The sequence below is a fragment of the Sprattus sprattus genome (assembly GCF_963457725.1).
Source record: "Sprattus sprattus genome assembly, chromosome: 3".
Classification (NCBI taxonomy): Eukaryota; Metazoa; Chordata; class Actinopteri; order Clupeiformes; family Clupeidae; genus Sprattus; species Sprattus sprattus.
The window spans coordinates 12,176,219-12,195,625 of record NC_137922.1 but is presented as its reverse complement, the minus strand read 5'-3'; the positions used below and the strand labels follow the sequence as shown (position 1 = coordinate 12,195,625).

Genomic DNA, 19,407 nt, shown 5'->3' with positions numbered 1-19,407 from the left:
GTTTCAATAACTCCATACCATTACATATCGACTTTCAAGGAGCAAAGATGAGACGTCGTTGTGTGGTGAGAACTGATAGAAAATCGATAACAACATCAATCGCCGCCATTTTCTTTATTTTTTGTTACCTACAATAAATAAAGCAGGATTCCAGTCAATGGAAAAATGGCCTCTCCCCACCGGCGATTGTTGTTGTTTACGATTTTCTATCAGTTCTCACCACACACCGACGTCTCATCTTTGCTCCTTGAATGTCGATATGTAATGGTATGGAGTTATTGAAACTTACTACGTGTAAAAAACACTAGAAATTGAATGTTTATTTTTCATTGAATGTTTACATAAAGTTGCACTGGGTGCCTTTAAGTAATGCAGTGGATGTAAGTTGAACCAGTTAAGATTTACTATATTACAAATACATCCCACCAAATAAGGAACTCAATGAAACAAAAGTCAGTCCACCTTTCATTGTGGAGATTCAAATCTTTAATTTTTCTACGCTTTTTATGTCCACCATTATTTTCTTTCTCAGCATGGAGGACACCAGTGTTCTGCCAATCTTCAGAGACACTTTTTCAGTTGCTCTTTGCTGAAGGGGCTGTGTTGCTTGACCCTTCTCTTTGAAATAACCCAAAGGTGTTTGATTGGCCTCGAATCAGGCGACATACATAGTTTTAGAAAGCCCATAATTTTGGCAGTGTTCTGGGGATTGCCATCATGCTCTTCTGCCAAGCTTCTGAAGAACTTAATCTTGGTAATATCTGACCAGAGAATGTGCTCCCAATATTCATCACGATTCTTTTCATGTTCTTTACCAAAGTTAAATCTGGCAATTTGCCAAGGAGCAGGCAAGGTTTTTTTTTCTTTCTTGGAAGCCGGTCATAGAGGTTGACGTTAAGCAATATCCTTCACACTTTCTGAGCTGTCACAGAAACTCTGATTACCCCTGTGCTAAGTCTAAAGTGTTTGCCCTATGATCACGGGTGTATTCACTTGAGGCCGGTATTTTCAATATGGTCTTTCTGAAGTATTTGTTTTTCATTGTTCATAAGATTGTTCATTTCTCAACCTAGAAATAATGCAATTATTGAATAATAACGTTTTGAATAATTTTACATTTAAGTGCAGGGGTTTACTCTCCTCTGTTGCATACTGTATGTAAATATCATGAAATCATGAGTCTCTGGTGGCTCTTGAAGTTCAGTTCATATTAGATAAGATAAACCGTCACCCTGACCTTTATCTGCAGACACTTTGAAGTGACGTGCATGTCAGATGAGAGAGCTCAAAGCCCTCACACACACGCCCTCACACACACACACACACACACACACACACACACACACACACACACACACACACACACACACACACACACACACACACACACACACACACACACACACACACACACACACACACACACACACACACACACACACACACACAAACTTCGCCCCATCACCTTTTGGCTAAGATTGGGTATGAAAGCAATCCCCCTGATTGGTGATTTCTCTTTCTGAATCTTCCCCAAGGCTTGTTTGCCTTTGTGTGATAAATCCAATTAGCTGATAAACAAAAGAGCAACTTGGCTGAGGAGATAAGGCTGACAATTATCAGCTTGCATTCTACCCAGAATCCTCTCTGATCAGGGCATCTGGAAAACAGATAGCGGGAAGGCAGGAACTTTGAAGAGTGGAGAGGGAGAGAAAGGGAAAAAGGGACTAAAAACCGTAAGCCAAGATCAAGAGGGGCTCTGTGAGGACCTCACAGGTTTGAAACATCAGCTGTGGTCGAAGCAGACACACAACAACACACACCTGTCTTCATCAGAGTCTTGCTCTTCTTCAAGGCAAACCTCATTGCCTTTCTCCCTCCATTGCTCTTCCCATCTTCACTCCCCCGCCCCCCTCTCTCTCTCTCTTCTCCTCCTCTTTCCATTGCCTTGTTTTTTTCTCTGCATTTCCATATGATTCTGCCTGCCCCCTCTCCCTCCATTTCTCCCCCTCTGTCATGCTGAAGAGTAAACACTCCCCACAGGGCTGTCCTCCTGTCATCTCCCCCCCGAGCCCCTCATCAGACAGGACCACCCTTGATTAAACTCAGAGTAAATATTCACCCCCAAAACGCCCACCCAGTAGAGACCAGACTCAAATTACCATATGGTATTGCAATTGCATATCCATAATATGAAACTGATAAGCCTGTTCTATGCTCAGGCAACCCAGCACTGTCTTATAACAAGTCACCAGTTAGCACTGCCCTCTGTCTGTTTTCCCAATGCACTAGCATAGCAGTCACCCAAGTCTGCCCAACCTCCATCAGTGCTGTGGTACTGTCCCTAACGTCTCTCAAACACATTGACGGTGGCTCATCCATCACGGTCTCACCGGGTCTCGTCGTCGTTCCATGATATCCTCATGCCTTTGCCTCCTCCTCCAGCTGATGCTTTGATCATAACGGGATACCCTGTGCCAGAGAGAGGCCAGATTAAAACACAAACTCTACACCTGGGGCCGGACACACAGGAGTGCCTTCTTTTGCCCCCAAGTTTAAGGCGAATATGGAGTTATGTGGGAAGTGCTGACAAAAGGATCATACCAATTTGATTAGAAATCTTCACGGCCTCCTCAGCATCCTACAGAGATGACAAACAAGAGAAAGCATACACATCATCAACATTAGTCCCATTCAAAATCAGACGTAATCTTGATCTGCAGTCTCTCATCTCATGCCATTGACTGATTATAATAATACTGTAGTTCAGCCAGGTGGCCAACAGGGGTCAGAGTTTGTCCTGGTGATCTAAATTATCGTATCCCATTTATAAGGACTAACTAATTGCCTCGGAATCTTGTAAACACAAACTTGGATCATTTAAAAATATATAGACTATTGATAGGGCAATACATCCATTCTAAAGCTGAGAAATACCAGGATAAAAAACAGAACATATACAGTACATTATGCTTTTACAGTTCAAATTACACACCCTTAAATAGTTGTCTGTCCATCTTGATAACTAAGAAGGCGTCAACCAAGACAACAAAAACATCTCTCCCCGCTTTCACACATCAGAGGTGAGTTTGCTTTTGCAGCTGCGGGGTGTCAGGGCCGCCTCTCGCATTAGTGTGTGAGTGTGTGTGAGTGTGTGTGAGTGTGTGTGTGTGTGTGTGTGTGTGTGTGTGTGTGTATGTGTGTGTATGTGTGTGTGTGTGTGAGTGTGTGTGAGTGTGTGTGAGTGTGTGTGTGTGTGTGAGTGTGTGTGTGTGAGGTGTGTGTGTGAGATATCACCCCCCCGGCTGAGATAGCGACGGATAGCGGGGTGTCGTCTCAGACAAAGTTAATGACTCTCAACGTGTGTGAAGAGCAGTGCTGAATGTTGTTATCATACGTGCATCATTCGAGGTCGCAGATGTCACTTGGACAAGCATATGCCTATTTGATTGGTTGATTTGATCAGCATGCCATGAAAAAGCATGACACTTAACAGGCATGTCAGACCTTAAAGAACTAAAGTTCTATATCTCGGTGTTCTGCACAGTGATTCCTATGAACTCAGTGATGCATGAAGTTACTGGATGGCAGCATCCTCCACCAAGAATGCACACGGATTAATGCATCTATCTCCTATCCACTAACAAGTTGTAGAACTCATGCGAACTCATTTCAGAGCTTATAAAAACAACCCTGTAGCAATCTACAGTGCCACTTGAAAGTATGTGAACCCCTTGAGGACTTAAGCGTTTTCTGTTGTTTTACCATGATTTTTCATTTTTTTATCACCAATTTTCCATAGATGAAATGTCAGGTTTATGTTTATCATTTGCATGTACTTGTTTAGAGGAAATTGTTTGAGAAGCTGAAAAACTACATGAAACATGGAATTAGTCCATTTCAAAAGTAAGTGAACCCCCAGCTGAATTGATAAAGTCAAGCAGGTAACAGATTCAGTGAAACTTATTTGGGTGAATAATTAGTCAATTGAGCAAACCGATCATCTGAGACATCCTTAGGGAAAGGTTATGGCCATACAGATTAAAAGAGAGAGGAAACCAACCGAACTACTGTAGTGCCAAGGTGTACCCACACAGATCAACAATGCAGAGAGGAAACGAGATATCCGAGAACATCAGGAAGAAGGTACTGACAGCCCATCAGTCTTGGGAAAGCTATAAGACCATCTCCAAAAGATTCCAGCTCCATCCATCCATCCAAGACAAATAATTTTGAAATGGAGGGTATTCAACATGACCGCATCTCTGCCTAGAAGTGGACGCCCATCAAGACCATCACCAAGAAGCACCAGAAGAAGAATAAATCAGGTAAAAGTCAACCCACACATCACCTCTAAAGAGTTTCGGACCTCTCTGGCAGCATCTGGGGTAAATGTACATGGGTCTACAATCAGACGAAAATTGTTGGTTTTGATCGTGACAAAATAATTCTATCTCGGACTCATCTGTTTAAAGAAGGGACTTCCAGAAGGCCTTTGGTTTATCCAAGTGCTCTCGGGCAAAGTTGAAACGGGCAGTTTTGTTCTTTCTTGAGAGCAGAGGCTTCCTTCTAGCAACCCGATCATGAATGTCATGTCTATTCAATTTTCGTCTGATTGTAGACCCATGTACATTTACCCCAGATGCTGCCAGAGAGGTCTGAAACTCTTTAGAGGTGATGTGTGGGTTGACTTTTACCTGATTTATTCTTCTTCTGGTGCTTCTTGGTGATGGTCTTGATGGGCGTCCACTTCTAGGCAGAGATGCGGTCATGTTGAATGCCCTCCATTTCTAAATTATTTGTCTTGGATGGATGGATGGAGCTGGAATCTTTTGGAGATGGTCTTGTAGCTTTCCCAAGACTGATGGGCTGTCAGAACCTTCTTCCTGATGTTCTCGGATATCTCGTTTCCTTTCGGCATTGTTGATCTGTGTGGGTACACCTTGGCACTACAGTAGTTTGGTTGGTTTCCTCCCTCTTTTAATCTGTGTTGCCCAAACCTTTCCCTAAGGATGTCTCAGATGATCGGTTTGCTTAATTGACTAATTAAGCACCCAAATAAGTTTCACTGAATCTGTTACCTGCTTGACTTTACAAATTCAGCTGGGGGTTCACTTACTTTTGAAATGGACTAATTCCATGTTTCATGTAGTCTTTTGGCTACTCAAACAATTCCCTCTAAAAAAAGTACATGCAAATGATAAACATAAACCTGACATTCCTTCTATGGAAAATTGGTGATGAAAAAAATGAAAAATCATGGTAAAACAACAGAAAACTCCTAAGTGGTCAAGGGGTTCACATACTTTAAAGTGGCACTGTATATAGAAAGTTCTGAGAGAGACGACTGTGGGGCTTTCTTTGCCAGCCCTGTCTTGTGTGTACGTGTGACATCAGTGATAACATCAGCGGGCTGAGAAGCCCCCCCCCCCCCCCCCCAATGGCCACAGCTGATCGCCTCCAGCATGTGATAGCAGTAGGATATCAAGGAACACCTCTGAGGAATTTCTCTACAATGACGGATTGGGACAATTAAAATCCCAATGTTAAGATAATGAATGAGGAAGCAAAGCTCGCCAGTGAAGTACAAACAAAGTGAAGAACAATTTAGCAAACTCATCCGTTTCTTTCCTACTCCGTAACCTTCAGGGATCCAACATCCACACATGAATGAGACTCTTCATTAATATCTACGTCCACATTTTCATATCTTTGAAAGGGGACCACTTCTACCTACTTTAAAAACTACACATGAATGCTTTACTGTTGGGGAGATGGATTCCCTGTCCATAACTAGGGTTGACAAAGACATTCAGATTGAAGAAAGGTGAAGAATGTGGGACAGTACTGAATACAGGTACTGAAACCAATATCCAATTCCCAACTCACATCGAACCGTGTTTATTTGTTACGATAGAGATGTATTGGTGCTGTGTGGAAAAGGAAGCCAGTGTCAAGAATAAGGTTTATGACCTAGTGACATAAACATCGATCTTCTGGCAGGTTCGAGTGGGAATTTGTGCAAAAAGATTCCTGTCTTCGAGAAGGGCAAGGGCAATAGGGGACTTTCCCCCTTTCATTCACTACCTTGATATCAGAGTAAACCCTTGCAACATTGATGTTCCATTATTTATCTCAGTATAGTTCAATGGCTATGTGAATTCATTTAATAGTATCCACAAGTGGTTTGGATGATATGAACCCTTTTATTGGTGAGCTGATTTTGAGATATTAATTTTGCTTTAGACTCTGCAGCCAACGGTGTTGACAAGTTCACTATGGTTGTCTATTTGCTTTGCTAGACAGTCTCCTCAATTTGACCTATACAATTTTGATGAGAAAAGATAGAAACACACAGAGTGCCTGTGCAATGTTTTAGTTTGACTAAGATTCAGGGCAATTTCTCCGTAGCAACGTATTTTAGTCTAGTTTTAGCTATTGTTGCTTTAAATAACCTTGCACTCTAGCTGAAACCACATACTTGCCTAACAAACACCCACCGCACTGTTAGCACTGATAAATGTTAGCTACATGCTGTGAGAGCTGTTTTAAGGTTTTGAGAATGATGACACAATCGTTAGTGTTTAATTACGTCTGTGCCATCTCGTCCCATTCGCTACATATTACTTTTAGTTAACCTACTACTGTTAACACATCCATCACCATGGTAACCTTAAACATCTCCTCCATCACTCACTCACACACACACATACACACAACAGGGCTGTGGTTTGCTTTTGCAGTCCCGGGGTCTGTTTCACACCAGTGTGAGAGATGACAGATAACATCAGCAGAGCTCAAGATGGCGATGGCAGTCCCCCCCACCCCCCCTCCCCAATAACTGTTCCTCTCAGATGCAAACGCGGCCCAACGGCCGGCCCTTTCAGAGTCCCCACTAGACCCCCCCCCCTCTTCATTTTTATGAGGCCCATCAATGCAGGAAGTGTTAAAACGGCCAAACGTGGGACAATTAAAGCCCACTCCAGCAGCAGGGAGAGAGAGGGGGGAGAGATGCTGATGGTCGAGCCCTGTGGCAGTTCCATCAGCTTGTTTTGGTTAGGAAAGAGGAGATTGAGATCCGTTTTTGGAAGAACTCTCTCTCTTTCTGGCCCTATTTCTCTCCCTCTCTGCTTTAATGTATAAATGAATGAATAAATTAATCAATGAATGATTTAAAAGCAGTATTAAGTATTTATTCCCTGTCTATTATCCTTTCATTACGTACTATCTGCCCACTACCTCTGATTGTGACCTGCACAACTGGACTTCTTAATCTACTTCAGAATCAGATTTTATTTAACAGCATGTGCATTTACAGGATTCATTAATGCCGTTATTTATCCATCCTATCTTAATAATTCTATCTGTCTGTCTATGACTGGGATGCACTAGAGATGTTGGCCAGTAGAAATCACCAATATAAGAAGACGAGAGGCAACATAAAGGAACATGACATGGATGAAGTGATTTTTGATATTATGATTATCTGGTCACCTTGACAACTCCATCAAATCCAGGGATGGTGTTGACATTGGCTGCCTTGGCGATGATCTTGCTCTCGATCTTGTCGCCCATGGCTTGAATGGCGTCTGTGTCAGGCCCAATGAAGGTCACCCCCTCGCTCGCCTGCCGAGAAAGAACAGACCATTAGGCATATCCAAAAGCAGAATCACCTAGGTTATTCAGGCACATCCATGGACAGCTTTCAGCTCCTGCAATATATGCTTTTCCAACATTAACAGCTAGGTTAGTGTAAATAAAACACAGCGGATACTTCAACCAAATTAACTCTACTGCACAAACTCTTAAAGTTTTCTCCATAAAACTCCCTTTTATGAAACAAACCTGACATAACATAAGTTTTATATCTATCTGACCCTTCACACAGCCTTCTAGGTTTAACAAGCCGTGTTAATGTAAAGGCATTCCCTCCCGTTGGAGTAATCGGGCACGGGGGAATTCTCCCATGAGATGACTCAGGCCAGTGGCCTGTGCCCCCTGGGGGTATTCACACCAGGGTATAGATGGGCACCCTCGGGCACGGCCTGCAGATACAGAGAGCCTGAACGACGCCATGAGAAAGGACGGGAAAGTGTGATCCCTCTCTTTCTCCCCATCCCTTTGTTGGACCCGAGCATCAGGTGGGACTTATTTCCTGAGCTCGAGGCCCTTGCGAATCCTTAGAGAAGGCCCTTTAATTACAATGGAAATGTAGCTGCATGACTCCTCACTAAATGCCATTACAGTCAATGGGGACTCAGTGTAATGGCAAACAAACATTTCGGTTGTAGTAGATAATTAGGAGGAAACGGTAACCATGCTGAATGAATTGATATTTGTCTGATTGTTATCTGGTTAAAAAATTGGCCAAAGCAAATTTCTGACAATTATGTAAGACATAACTTAACTTTTCTCTATATTGAAGAGGAATTACACAGGCTTCTCCTCTGCTCGTGTTCATGGTGGTTTAAATTGCACAACTATTGATGTTCAACTACCGGTAAACTAAAAACTTTTTGACATCAAGAACTTTGTCCTTAATCCATACCAAAAAGCCTTTTTTTTCTCACCCTAGTGTCAGTGTGTATGTGCAAACGTCTGTCCAAATGTTTGCAGAATGAGACAGCTCTGAGTGTGAGAGCAAGTTTGTGGTGTTCTTGTCACCAGGTCTGATACACATCCACGGGGTGACAGAAAAGTCACTCCATAAGGAGCCGTGAAATTTCTCAAATTAAATCCAATAAAATTGTCTTCTCAGCATCACACTCACAGTGTGTGTGTGTGTGTGTGTGTGTGTGTGTGTGTGTGTGTGTGTGTGTGAAAGAGAGAGAAACAGTGTCAGTGTGTGAGTGTAAACAAGTCATCACCTTCAACAATAAAAGCGTGTGAGATGCCCAAAAGTCAAGTGAGACCAGATCAGTGTAGATGTGTAAAGAGTGTGTGTACTGAGCGGGTATGTGTGAGCGTTTATGTGTGTATGTGGAGAGCGGCACTGTGTGGAGAGCTCAAAAAACTGCAATATTTTAAAATAGAATGGCTCTAAGGAAGCACTATCCACACACACACACACACACACACACACACACACACACACACACACCACCATCTCCTCCAATTCAATTCCCATTCATCCTCTGAGTCCTTTAAGATGCTAAAAAGGCCATTGGGGGCTTAAGCCCCACAGATCTCTTTCTGAGGACCCTTCAACGAGCCCCTGGGCCATGCGGCTCGTTTGCGCTGCATAAAACTGTACTAACTGTCGGGGGGCAGGAGGAGGGGGTGGGCAATTCACCTCTCATTCAGCCCCCGGAGGAGGGGGCAGAGGGCTCACAATTCAGCTGCTAATGTAATGACATCTTCATTTCCACACACACACACACACACACACACACACACACACACAAACACACAGAAGGTAAAGGACTGCCCCCTCAGCTGCACAAGTGTGTGTTTGGGGAAGGGGGAGGGGGAAGGGGAGGATAGAGGATAGCAAGAAAATGAAAGGATTAAAAATGAATACTTAAATGAGATATGGTTATAACCGTTGTAAAGTGAGACATAATTCTCTCATCCTAATAATAGGAAATGCTGATACCTAAACCAAACACTATTCTTCACTTAAAGCAGCAGTACAGAGTTATGGGCTAAACCAGGGGGCAAACTACCTTAAAGCAGCAGTACGGAGTTATGGGCTAAAACCAGGGGGCAAACTACCTTAAAGCAGCAGTACGGAGTTATGGGCTAAAACCAGGGGGCTTACTACCTAAAAGGCATGCAAAACATACTTGCAATTGCTGCACTGATAAAAGACTGCTTTTGGTCTTTTGGTGATGTAGTTGGCCAGGAAAGCTTTTCTTACATTTTTCATGACGTGCCAAATGTGTGTTTATCTGTCTTTATGTGAGCCTTTGCATGACCAGGTGCCATCAGAATGAATTTCGGAGCAGATACAAAAACTAGTTTCATATAAAGGCATAGTGTTTTACGATTTGCATAGTGTTGCTATAAGGGATTTGGTCAAGCTTTGACCGAGACTTAGTATGACAACATGTTGATCAAAAAGAATGTCTTTGCAAATATGTGGTGTGTTCTAAAAAAAAACACTTTTTACTGGTTATTGTTCAGCCCTGACCATACACCTAAAAATCTATACTGATGACAGCACTTGAGACTGACAAGCTGCAGTTTGATATTTAAATCTGGACACATTTTGACTGGCGCTCTAATAGACAATTCTTTCCTTCTTTGTCTCGGTGCAACTGCAAACCCAAATACATCCAAACCCATTAAGGGTTATAGGCTCACAGGCCTGTAAAATCAACTCAAAAAAATGAGTCAAATCAAACTTCGGTGGTTTCTTGCCTCCCTGATTACAACCTGTGAACCATAGATTGATCAAATCTGAGTGAGTGAGTGCACCCTGGTTTGTTTTTCGTGTCAAGACAGGGAAGCAGGCAAAGACCAGGGAGCGAAAACAGAAGAAAAAGACGAAGAAAAACATGTAGCCATACAGGTGTGTGAATGACAACAGTCATTTTGAAAGCTTATTGCTTAATTACCGTGACCAAAGAAGCTGGCCTAAATTAACATAGCATTTTATGGGCCAATCTGGGACAGGCCAGGACGGATGTTGGTCCCGATATGTCAGGAATGAGCGCTATCCTGGCAAACAAGCTGATCTATCAGGGGTGAGCTGAGTGAGATCATTCCACACTGGTTTCTAAGCACAGAAGTAAATCAACTATTTCACTTCACCAGTACAACCAGCTCTCTGTGTGTATGTGTGTGTGTGCGCACGTTTATGTATGTGTGAGTGTGTGTGTGTGTGTATATATATATATATATATATATATATATATATATATATATATATATGTATATATGTGTGTGTGTGTGTGTGTGTGTGTGTGTGTGTGTGTGTGTGTGTGTGTGTGTGTGTGTGTGTGTGTGTGCACATGTTTTGAGGGACACTCAACCGACAATCATTCCTAATAATTCAATACAATGTTGTTGAGCTTACCAGCCTCTTAGCAAACTCTTTATTTTCAGACAGAAATCCATATCCTGGGTGAACCTTTAGAGAAAACACACAACACAAAAACTCCTTGAGCTCAGACAAGACAGACGTTCTAAAATATCTATTAGCCTACTCTTCACCTCCACCCCTTTCATAAACATACACACAAACATATTTCTCCTTGTGTTCCCAAATCTCTCAGTATGTCTTTCTTGTCTCGTGTTTTTATTAGCATCTCGCTACTGATACATTATTGATATAATGGGATAGAATAGGTGAGAATGGGATTGAATGCATTTTGTCAGACAGCACTAACACTTCATTGCAGGTTTATTAGGACCCAAAAGACTATGCCAACTAGCTATTCCTTATGTCATTATGTGGACGGTTCTCAAAACATTCCCCTTGGTCTGGTTCACAAACTCCCTTCAATGCGCTCTCTGACTCACAGCCTGCGCTCCGGTCCGTCTGACGGCGTCCATGATGGCATCCATGTTGAGGTAACTCTTGCTGGTGGGGGCGGGCCCGACGCACACTGCCTCGTCGGCCATCTTCACATGCACCTGGAGGAGTTGGGATAGGTCACATGGCCCGTCAATCAGATCAGAGAAGCAAGAACAGGACTTTCAAACAACAAGAGGGATATTGTATGTTAATACTGTTTGGGCTCCAATGTGCTTATTTACTTTGCTTATTAGGACGAGGTCACAATGTTCAGCATACAAACACAAACCCTCCTCTACTCTCCCTCACGGACAGACGCTCACACTCACACACACAAATGTGTTGACAGACCACTTAATTAGGTACAGGACAGCACTCTGTTGAGGTGTCAGAGTCGCCAACTGGAGCACATGAGGTGTGTGTGTGTGTGTTTGTATATGTGTGTGTGTGTGTGTGTGTGTATGGGGGGAGGCTGTGGTATTTAAGGATAATCAATGTTTTTTTTTTACACAAGTCTCCCATGTCACATACGTGTCAAGAGACACAGAGCTTTTTTAACACACTTTTAATGGGGCCATCACTGTCCACACCAACATGGAGACCACCCAATGCTCCATCATGTAGCAAAAAGGGCTTTCCAGAATATCACTAAATGGTGTAGATTACAATTCACTCTGACGGAATAACAGTATCTGCAATTTTGAAGTAACAAAAAAACTGACTATTGACGCCTTAACATTCTGCTAGTAGGCCCAACCAACCTGGAGCTTAGAGATCAATCTTGCAACCAAGTGAGACATTCCCAAAATGTAAACACCACAGACACATTGTCTACCTATGCAGCTAAGCGTTTTTAGGAGAGCTTTTAAAACAATTATGGGGGCTCCACAGTCAAGAGCACTACTCCAGCTCTTCACACCATTTGTCGCAAGAGACCAATAAAACTCTGTCACCTGTCAGTCTACTGGTGACAGAGTTTATTGGTCTCTTGCCACTAAACTACACAAAGCCAGGAGAGAATCCACTACATCTAGCCCAGCATGTCAATAAGACATTCATCAATAGATATTGTCCATGTAATATATTTATCGATTATAAATCTATCAGCAGTATACATTATTACTGCATATCGCCAATGCAGACTCATAAGCTGCATTCAAGCAACTACTAATGACCTGTTGGGTTTATTCAGGTACATATTAAAAGGAAGTTTTAAATATACATGTAAACATGACTTGAGAAGATGAACAGCATTAAACAAAAGCTTTGGGGGTAAGAAAAGAATTAAGAGAATGAAGTGATTGGTGCGGGGGTGGACAGAGGGCCATTGCAACAGACTACCCCCACAAACCTCCTCTCCTCCTCCCTCCCCCCATCTTTCCATGCCCATCCTGACCAGGACCAAGCACAGCAGGGCTTTCTACCTAACCCTCCCCATCCATCCACCCACCCCCCTGAGCCACAACCCCCCTGCAGATAAGGGGATGGGGGGAGGAAGAGGGGATAAGAGAGATAGGGCATAGAGAGAAAATAAGAACAAAGAAAAAGAATAAATGGTAACTCCATTAATAGGTGAATAAGGCTCACCGCGCTAGAGTCCACGTCGCTGTGTACCGCCACCGTCTTAATCCCCATCAGTTTACAAGTCTTCATCACCTGAACAGAACACACAGCCTTTCACTATACCATCATGTGCCCTGACAAAACACCACATGACTATAACGTACTCATAGGATCTGGACATAGACTACTATTTAAAACTGAATCATTAATTTAACAGCTATTCATATGTTTTACTTTACATGGAGATACCATTATTTCATTATTACAAAAACATGCAGCACATCAGTACATAAGCTCATTTGGTCAGTACCTGGCCTATTTAGTTCCACCTTCATACACACATTCACCCTGAAGTGAGGACATGGTCCCACACACTTACCCTGCAGGCGATCTCCCCTCTGTTTGCAATGAGGATCTTATCAAAGGTCTGGGCAAAGGAAATGGGGAAACAGCAAACAGAAAAGGTGCGTTAGAATTGTGTTTTGTCAACAGGTGAGGGGCTTTGTTTGGGATGTGTTCTGTGTGCTTGTGTCTGTGAACATACACACAACGCTTTCACTGGCTGAGCGCAACAATGACCTGATGCCACACAATCGCTTCCTTAAAATTCACTTAACAGACAATAGCTGCAATTACAAATGACGTGACTGGGCTTAAAATATGATTGTTGCTTAAGTGCCACAGTAAGACACAGATATTGTCAGGGAAGCATTTTCGTCTTTTTTTTGCATCAGTATAACACATCTAACAGAGGGCATCATATCTGAATCAGTGACTCACACAGAAATCCAGTGGTGGCCTAATTGGCTTAATAAGCACCCTCTTTAACACACTTCTCAACATTTACATGTTTGTACGACCTGCCGTGGCTACCATTCTCTAACCAGGCCTACTTCTTAGGCATCTAGGGAAAGTTTTTCTTTATAAATAAAAACATCACATTTTAAGGTCACTTTTTTGCCACGCACAAAGAAAAGCAGCATCTGATCAGCTCTTCTGATTGGCCTTTACAGAGAGCACGGATCAAATTATTTAGCATGAATATCGGAAAATAATGACCAGTGTCCAATCAATCGGTGCATCTCTGCTTGCAACCATAAAAGCAGTGTAGGTCAGATACTGCTTTATGTGGCAGAATTTTTTGGGGGGGGGAGTCACAAAATTGTTTTACTGATACACATTTTTCAACCGTTTTGAGATGAGATGGACCACAGAAATGCCTAGTTTGCTGTTGCTAGGTAGGTCGTTTTGAAGCCATTTCGTGCACTGGTTCACCAATAAGTAACAGCCTCCAACGAACAGCATAATAAGCAGAATGGCCCTACGAGATGTTCAAATCCCATAAATCATTTATGCGTAAGCATCAGCAAAACATGGTTTGAGCACACAGATCTGCCACAGTTAAGTGAATTACTTATCATTTAACAGGTAAAGGGATGTGTGTGTGCAAGGGAGGGAGAGAGCCGAGCCATTTGTCCCTGTTAAAATAGTCAGTTTTAAATGCCATAGCTAGATTGCTGCTTCACATCTATAAATACTGTATTGTGCAAATATTCAAACATTACAATTTAATTTCATTATTGTTGTTCGCACTACCACGGACACTTGTGTTGTTTGTCTTTTACAATATCTGTATGTACTTGTATATTGTGTATTGTCTGTTCATAATATTAGCCATGCCTGTATATTGTATGATTCCTTGTGTGTGCTAATATACTTGGCCAATAACTCTTATTGTGATTTGAAAAACAAATTGAGGCACTGTGACAGCTCATGACTGAGAGAAAGCTGTGTAGGTAAAGCAAGTTATAAGAACTCATAAACAGAAGCACTTGTTTGACCTTACCTTCTCATTGTAGTCATAGGCCGTGGAGTACTCAACCCGACTGAGAAGAACACAGCATCGCGAATGGAGAGATGCATGCTAAAACCACAACAGAAATTAATAACACCGTAGAAACCAGCAACAGTGGAAATACAATCATGTGTTAACTTAGCATGAAGTTTGGATGAACTTATTGCGTAAACAAATTCACTTTATTCTATTCTCAATTTACAAACTGCACATTTATCAGTGGGGTCATGTGGACATAAAGATGCAGTGTGTTATGAGAGGGATATTTACCCACAAAATTTCCAACATACTGCGCATTCATCTAATTCTGTGGTTTAAACCGTTATATATATATGAATATATGACTATGCAGTTTAGTTATCATTACTTTGTCATCATTTCATGACATTTATCAGGAACGTCCAGCAAACCAAACGCTACTTTGGCAAATGACGCGTAAGATAAAAGCGCACTTAAGAAAGGAGTAAATGCTCATTTGTTAAGACATATTTCCAGCAATTTAGTAAAAACAATAATACTAAGCGTCCACACACTTGATGCTATCATTGGGAAACGTCTGTGTAGCGATGGAGGTTAGCTTCAAAGCTGTCTGACTGTGGGCTGTCTCGACAACCGATTATCTGTACTTTGACATTGACAAGAACACGTTTATATAACTACGCTGAGAAAGAGAAACTAACTGTCTACTTTACTGGTTGGTCAGAGGACAGTCTCAAAAATGTCGTACAAGGCGACACACGGCACAATTCACCGAAGGACACTTAACCAGTTGTTTCATCTCGCTAGTGTAATGTTAGTGTTGCCTAGCTAGCGTAGCTTGGCTATCTGAGCTACCAGTTATGGTTGTCTATATGCTGAGGGAATAACTTTCAACTCTTCCGGAATAACACCTGAACCCACAAGAAATGTGCAGTATCGTGCTGTTTTGAGTCAAACTGGCATTCTCTCTCAGAGTCATTGTAATGCACTGCTCACCTTCACAGCACGTATCACTCTTTGCCAAGCTGGTGTTACTCTGTAGGCCGCCATGACGGTCGGAGCGTGGAGGCTAGGGCGCTTGCGTGGAGACGTTTTGTGCAGAAGAAGGGGAGTATGCTCGGCCCTCCAATCACAGCTCAGCGTTTGTGCGTCGGGTGAGAGCGCTACAGAACATTTTAAGATGTGCCAGTATCTCCAAGCGCATCTGCCCCATTGAAGGAGAACCATGCGCAAACAGATGGGCCTAATTGAAATCTAGTATTATAAACCGCAAACCCTGGTGAATAGGACCATCTCTGTGGGTTTGAATGTGTCGATTAAACATGTCTAATTCACCTTAAAATAAAACTGCTGTCATAATGGAAGGTGTAGGCCCACCCAAGTATGGTTGGCTTAATTGTAGTGTTTGTATAGCTATACCTTTACATCTAATCTTCATAAAAATAGTGATGAAACAGCCTGCCCTGAAAGGTGCATAGTTTGCAGCTGGGGTTTTTTCGGTTCTAGGGGCTTGAAGCTTGATGTGCTTTTTATATGACTAGATTGCCAGATAGGCTAAACCCAAATTGGCAATATAAGATCAATGAAAAAGTGTTAAGTCTAGTTTACACCAGGTCTTTAACATTAATTTTGCCTGTAATGTTTTATGTTGCATCAATTTCAAATCGGGGTTCGATAAGAGCATATGACAACATGGAAAATAGATCTCAGGATGATTAGAGCTGGTTAACCCTGTTTAACCTCCACTAAATATAGATGTTTTTATCTATTGGAATATCCAGACATCTTGATGATTTTTTATTTTTTTGAAAAAACCCTACCAGCTAAAGAGGCTAAACCAAGGACAAAATGTAGGCTACTACTCCTTTCAATGGTCCTTTCAAGTTCAAACACCTTAAATACAACAGAGTGTAAAGTACCAGTGTGTGAATTAAATTAAATGTGTGAAGTCTATCTGAACAAAAAAAGAAATTAATAATGATATTTTATAGTTAATTTCGTAATTAGATGGGACAAAGAAATAAAGTTCAAGAGTTTATTGTAACTTTGTCGGCCTTTAGCCTCTTATCATTCTCAAAACAACAAACCAGTCATGAAACATCTCTTTTATAAATATGGTTTAATCTGTATCATATTAAATTACAAAATTAATAATATGGTCATGATTTATTCTTACAGTTTTGCAGTAGCAAGGCATTGCTTCTGCAGCTCAACCATTACGATTCGAAACATATACATTCACAAGATAAAACTCTATCACTTTGGTCAGGTCACACAATCCTTCATATGAATGACATCATTTATAAACGTACTTAAGACACAGGCACAGCTATAAAATGTCCACCTGAGATTGTCTGTATAAAGCTGGGCAGTGTTTTCCAAAGGCTTCTTAAGGTACACTTTAATAAGGTAGGTCTATACCTATTAAGTCTTTGTAAAATGCTAAGAGACACCGTGATCGGGGCAACCCGGCCCTGGTCATTAGCAGAACAAAGTTCTAGACAAGCTACCAGGCGTATCCAGCTTAGTTGGTATTTGGTCCATAATACATTTCTCTGTATGAAGCGAGGATTTTGGTTCCATCTCAATGTTGCCCTGCAGCGGAGAACGAACTGCTTCAGATTGGGACATACCACTCGCTAAAGTTGGACGGCATGCTGCCGTGGCCACCACTGAGGATAACGGAATCGGGCGACATGTTGCCCTGCGTTTCCGAGGACGGGGACACTAAACTTGAGGGTGTGGATGAATCGTAACCGGAGCTCTCTGTGGGGGATGCGTCTGGTGCTGAGGACGTAGACTCATGGACCTGAGGAGGAGAGAAATAGTTGAGCATCGTCAGAAATCAGAGCTTCATTAAATATGCATTATATACAGCCCTAGTATCCTATAGCCACAGGTCTTTTGTTGTGAAAGTGCTGGAATCTCAACAAGATATTTACCTTCATGTGTTTCCTCAGGGAGCTTGGGTGAGTGTAGGATTTGTCGCACAGTTTGCACAAATATGGCTTGTCAGACGTGTGCACGTGCATGTGCTTCTTGCGGTCACTGCTGTTGGCAAAGCGGCGATCACAGCCGTCAAATTCACACTGGAACGGCTTCTCTCCTGAAAGTGCAAGGGGGATCATTAGAACTTTGGCAAAATACTAGTTTTGTCTAAACACACACACAAGCATGTATAGAAATAATTTGTATTAAAGACCTTGATTTGTATTTGCATGCTGAAGCCACTCAAATGTGCCACAGTCTAGATCTAGATCACTGCAGTAAGTTGCCCAGCACGGCCTATACAACTTTAGTCAATCTAATCATACAGAAAAACCTGCCAAGTTAAGACATTTTTATATTAGCATAGAATTACAAAAAAAATAAGAAATGCCCAGCCCAGAAAAAAAATTACCTGTATGTGTGCGTTTGTGGATTTTCAGATTTTCCGATCGCGCAAATACTTTGCCACAGCCTGGGAAGGGGCAAGGGAACGGCTTCTCCCCTGTGTGCACGCGAATGTGGTTCACCAGTTTGTATTTGGCCTTGAATGGCTTGCTAGCCCGCGGACAGTCGTCCCAGTAGCACACGTGGTTACACTGCTCCGGGCCGCCGACGTGCTCCACGGAGACGTGCGTAACCAGCTCGTGCATGTTGCTGAAGGTTTGGGCACAAGATTTCTTGCGGTCTGTGTGCTTGTCCGGGTCGATCCATTTACAGACGAGCTCTTGTTTGATGCCTTGACGCATATAACGGAAAAATGCGCCCGGATGATGATGGTGATGATGATGAGGTGCCATGTTCATGTTCAGACCCATTGACCCGTACTGGTTGTAGTGATCGGCCCGGGGATTGGGCACCTGGTGGTACTGTTCAGCACGGCTGAAGACTTCCCCCAATCCAAGCCGTCCGTTCAACATGTTTGGAGAGCCATGGTGCGCTGCGTGTTGATCATGGATCCCCGGGAAAAGTAAATGGCCCTGATTCTCTGCGTGTGAGTGATGGAGAGAGCCAGCTGCTGGGTTGAAGATGGGGTGCTGCTGGCCGCTACTTGGGTTGGACTCTCCAAACCCTCGGCTCCGCAGGATGAAATCCCGCGTAGAACTGAAAGATGAATTAGCGTAAGATGCCGCGTGAGCCAACGCAGCAGCAGAGTATCCTGGCGCCTGGGAGGCGAATGCCGAACTCTGGTTCGGAGAGTGGTCGTGGCTCAGCTTGAACGCACCCATGTGTGCCGACTCCATGAAGCTCATGTCTCTCTCCTGACTTTCGTGATGCCTGGCGAACGTGCCAACTCCTAAACTAGGGAGCTGGTGGCCTGCATCAAGTAACATCACCGCGATTACTTTACAATCCCACGGCGCGTAAAAGTTACTTCAGCCGCACAGAGTAGAAACACTATGAACAATGTTGAAAACTACCTGAAAAGGATTTTAACAGTGACTCATAGAAAACATATTCGAATATGTATCTGTAAAAGCCTTGAATTGAAGAACTCTTAATGAGAAGAAAAAAAATCCTGTGCTTTGTTTGTTCTATAATCAACTTGAATATCGATTCTTTCGAT

General features: G+C 42.6%; 2 protein-coding genes across 2 annotated transcripts in view; both read right to left on the bottom strand.

The window, feature by feature from the left end:
• pcca (propionyl-CoA carboxylase subunit alpha) overlaps positions 1-15,917 on the bottom strand; it is a 36,793-nt gene extending 20,876 nt beyond the window's left edge. Inside the window, exons 1-9 of the mRNA XM_080834139.1 lie at positions 15,852-15,917; positions 14,868-14,945; positions 13,401-13,448; positions 13,046-13,114; positions 11,464-11,577; positions 11,018-11,071; positions 7,492-7,623; positions 2,602-2,638; positions 2,391-2,469 (exon numbers count right to left, since the gene is read on the bottom strand). Coding sequence (XP_080690265.1) covers positions 2,391-2,469; positions 2,602-2,638; positions 7,492-7,623; positions 11,018-11,071; positions 11,464-11,577; positions 13,046-13,114; positions 13,401-13,448; positions 14,868-14,945; positions 15,852-15,905 — 665 coding nt within the window. The 5' untranslated portion in view covers positions 15,906-15,917. The remainder of the gene's footprint in view (positions 1-2,390; positions 2,470-2,601; positions 2,639-7,491; positions 7,624-11,017; positions 11,072-11,463; positions 11,578-13,045; positions 13,115-13,400; positions 13,449-14,867; positions 14,946-15,851) is intronic.
• A 1,555-nt stretch (positions 15,918-17,472) lies between these two features.
• Positions 17,473-19,174, bottom strand: LOC308361923 (zinc finger protein ZIC 2-A-like; the record flags this gene model as incomplete). Its single annotated transcript, XM_080834408.1, has 3 exons — positions 17,473-17,664; positions 17,798-17,961; positions 18,256-19,174. 3 exons carry the CDS (start codon positions 19,172-19,174, stop codon positions 17,473-17,475), a joined length of 1,275 nt encoding a protein of 424 aa, XP_080690534.1.
• Between the last annotated feature and the right edge of the window lie 233 nt (positions 19,175-19,407).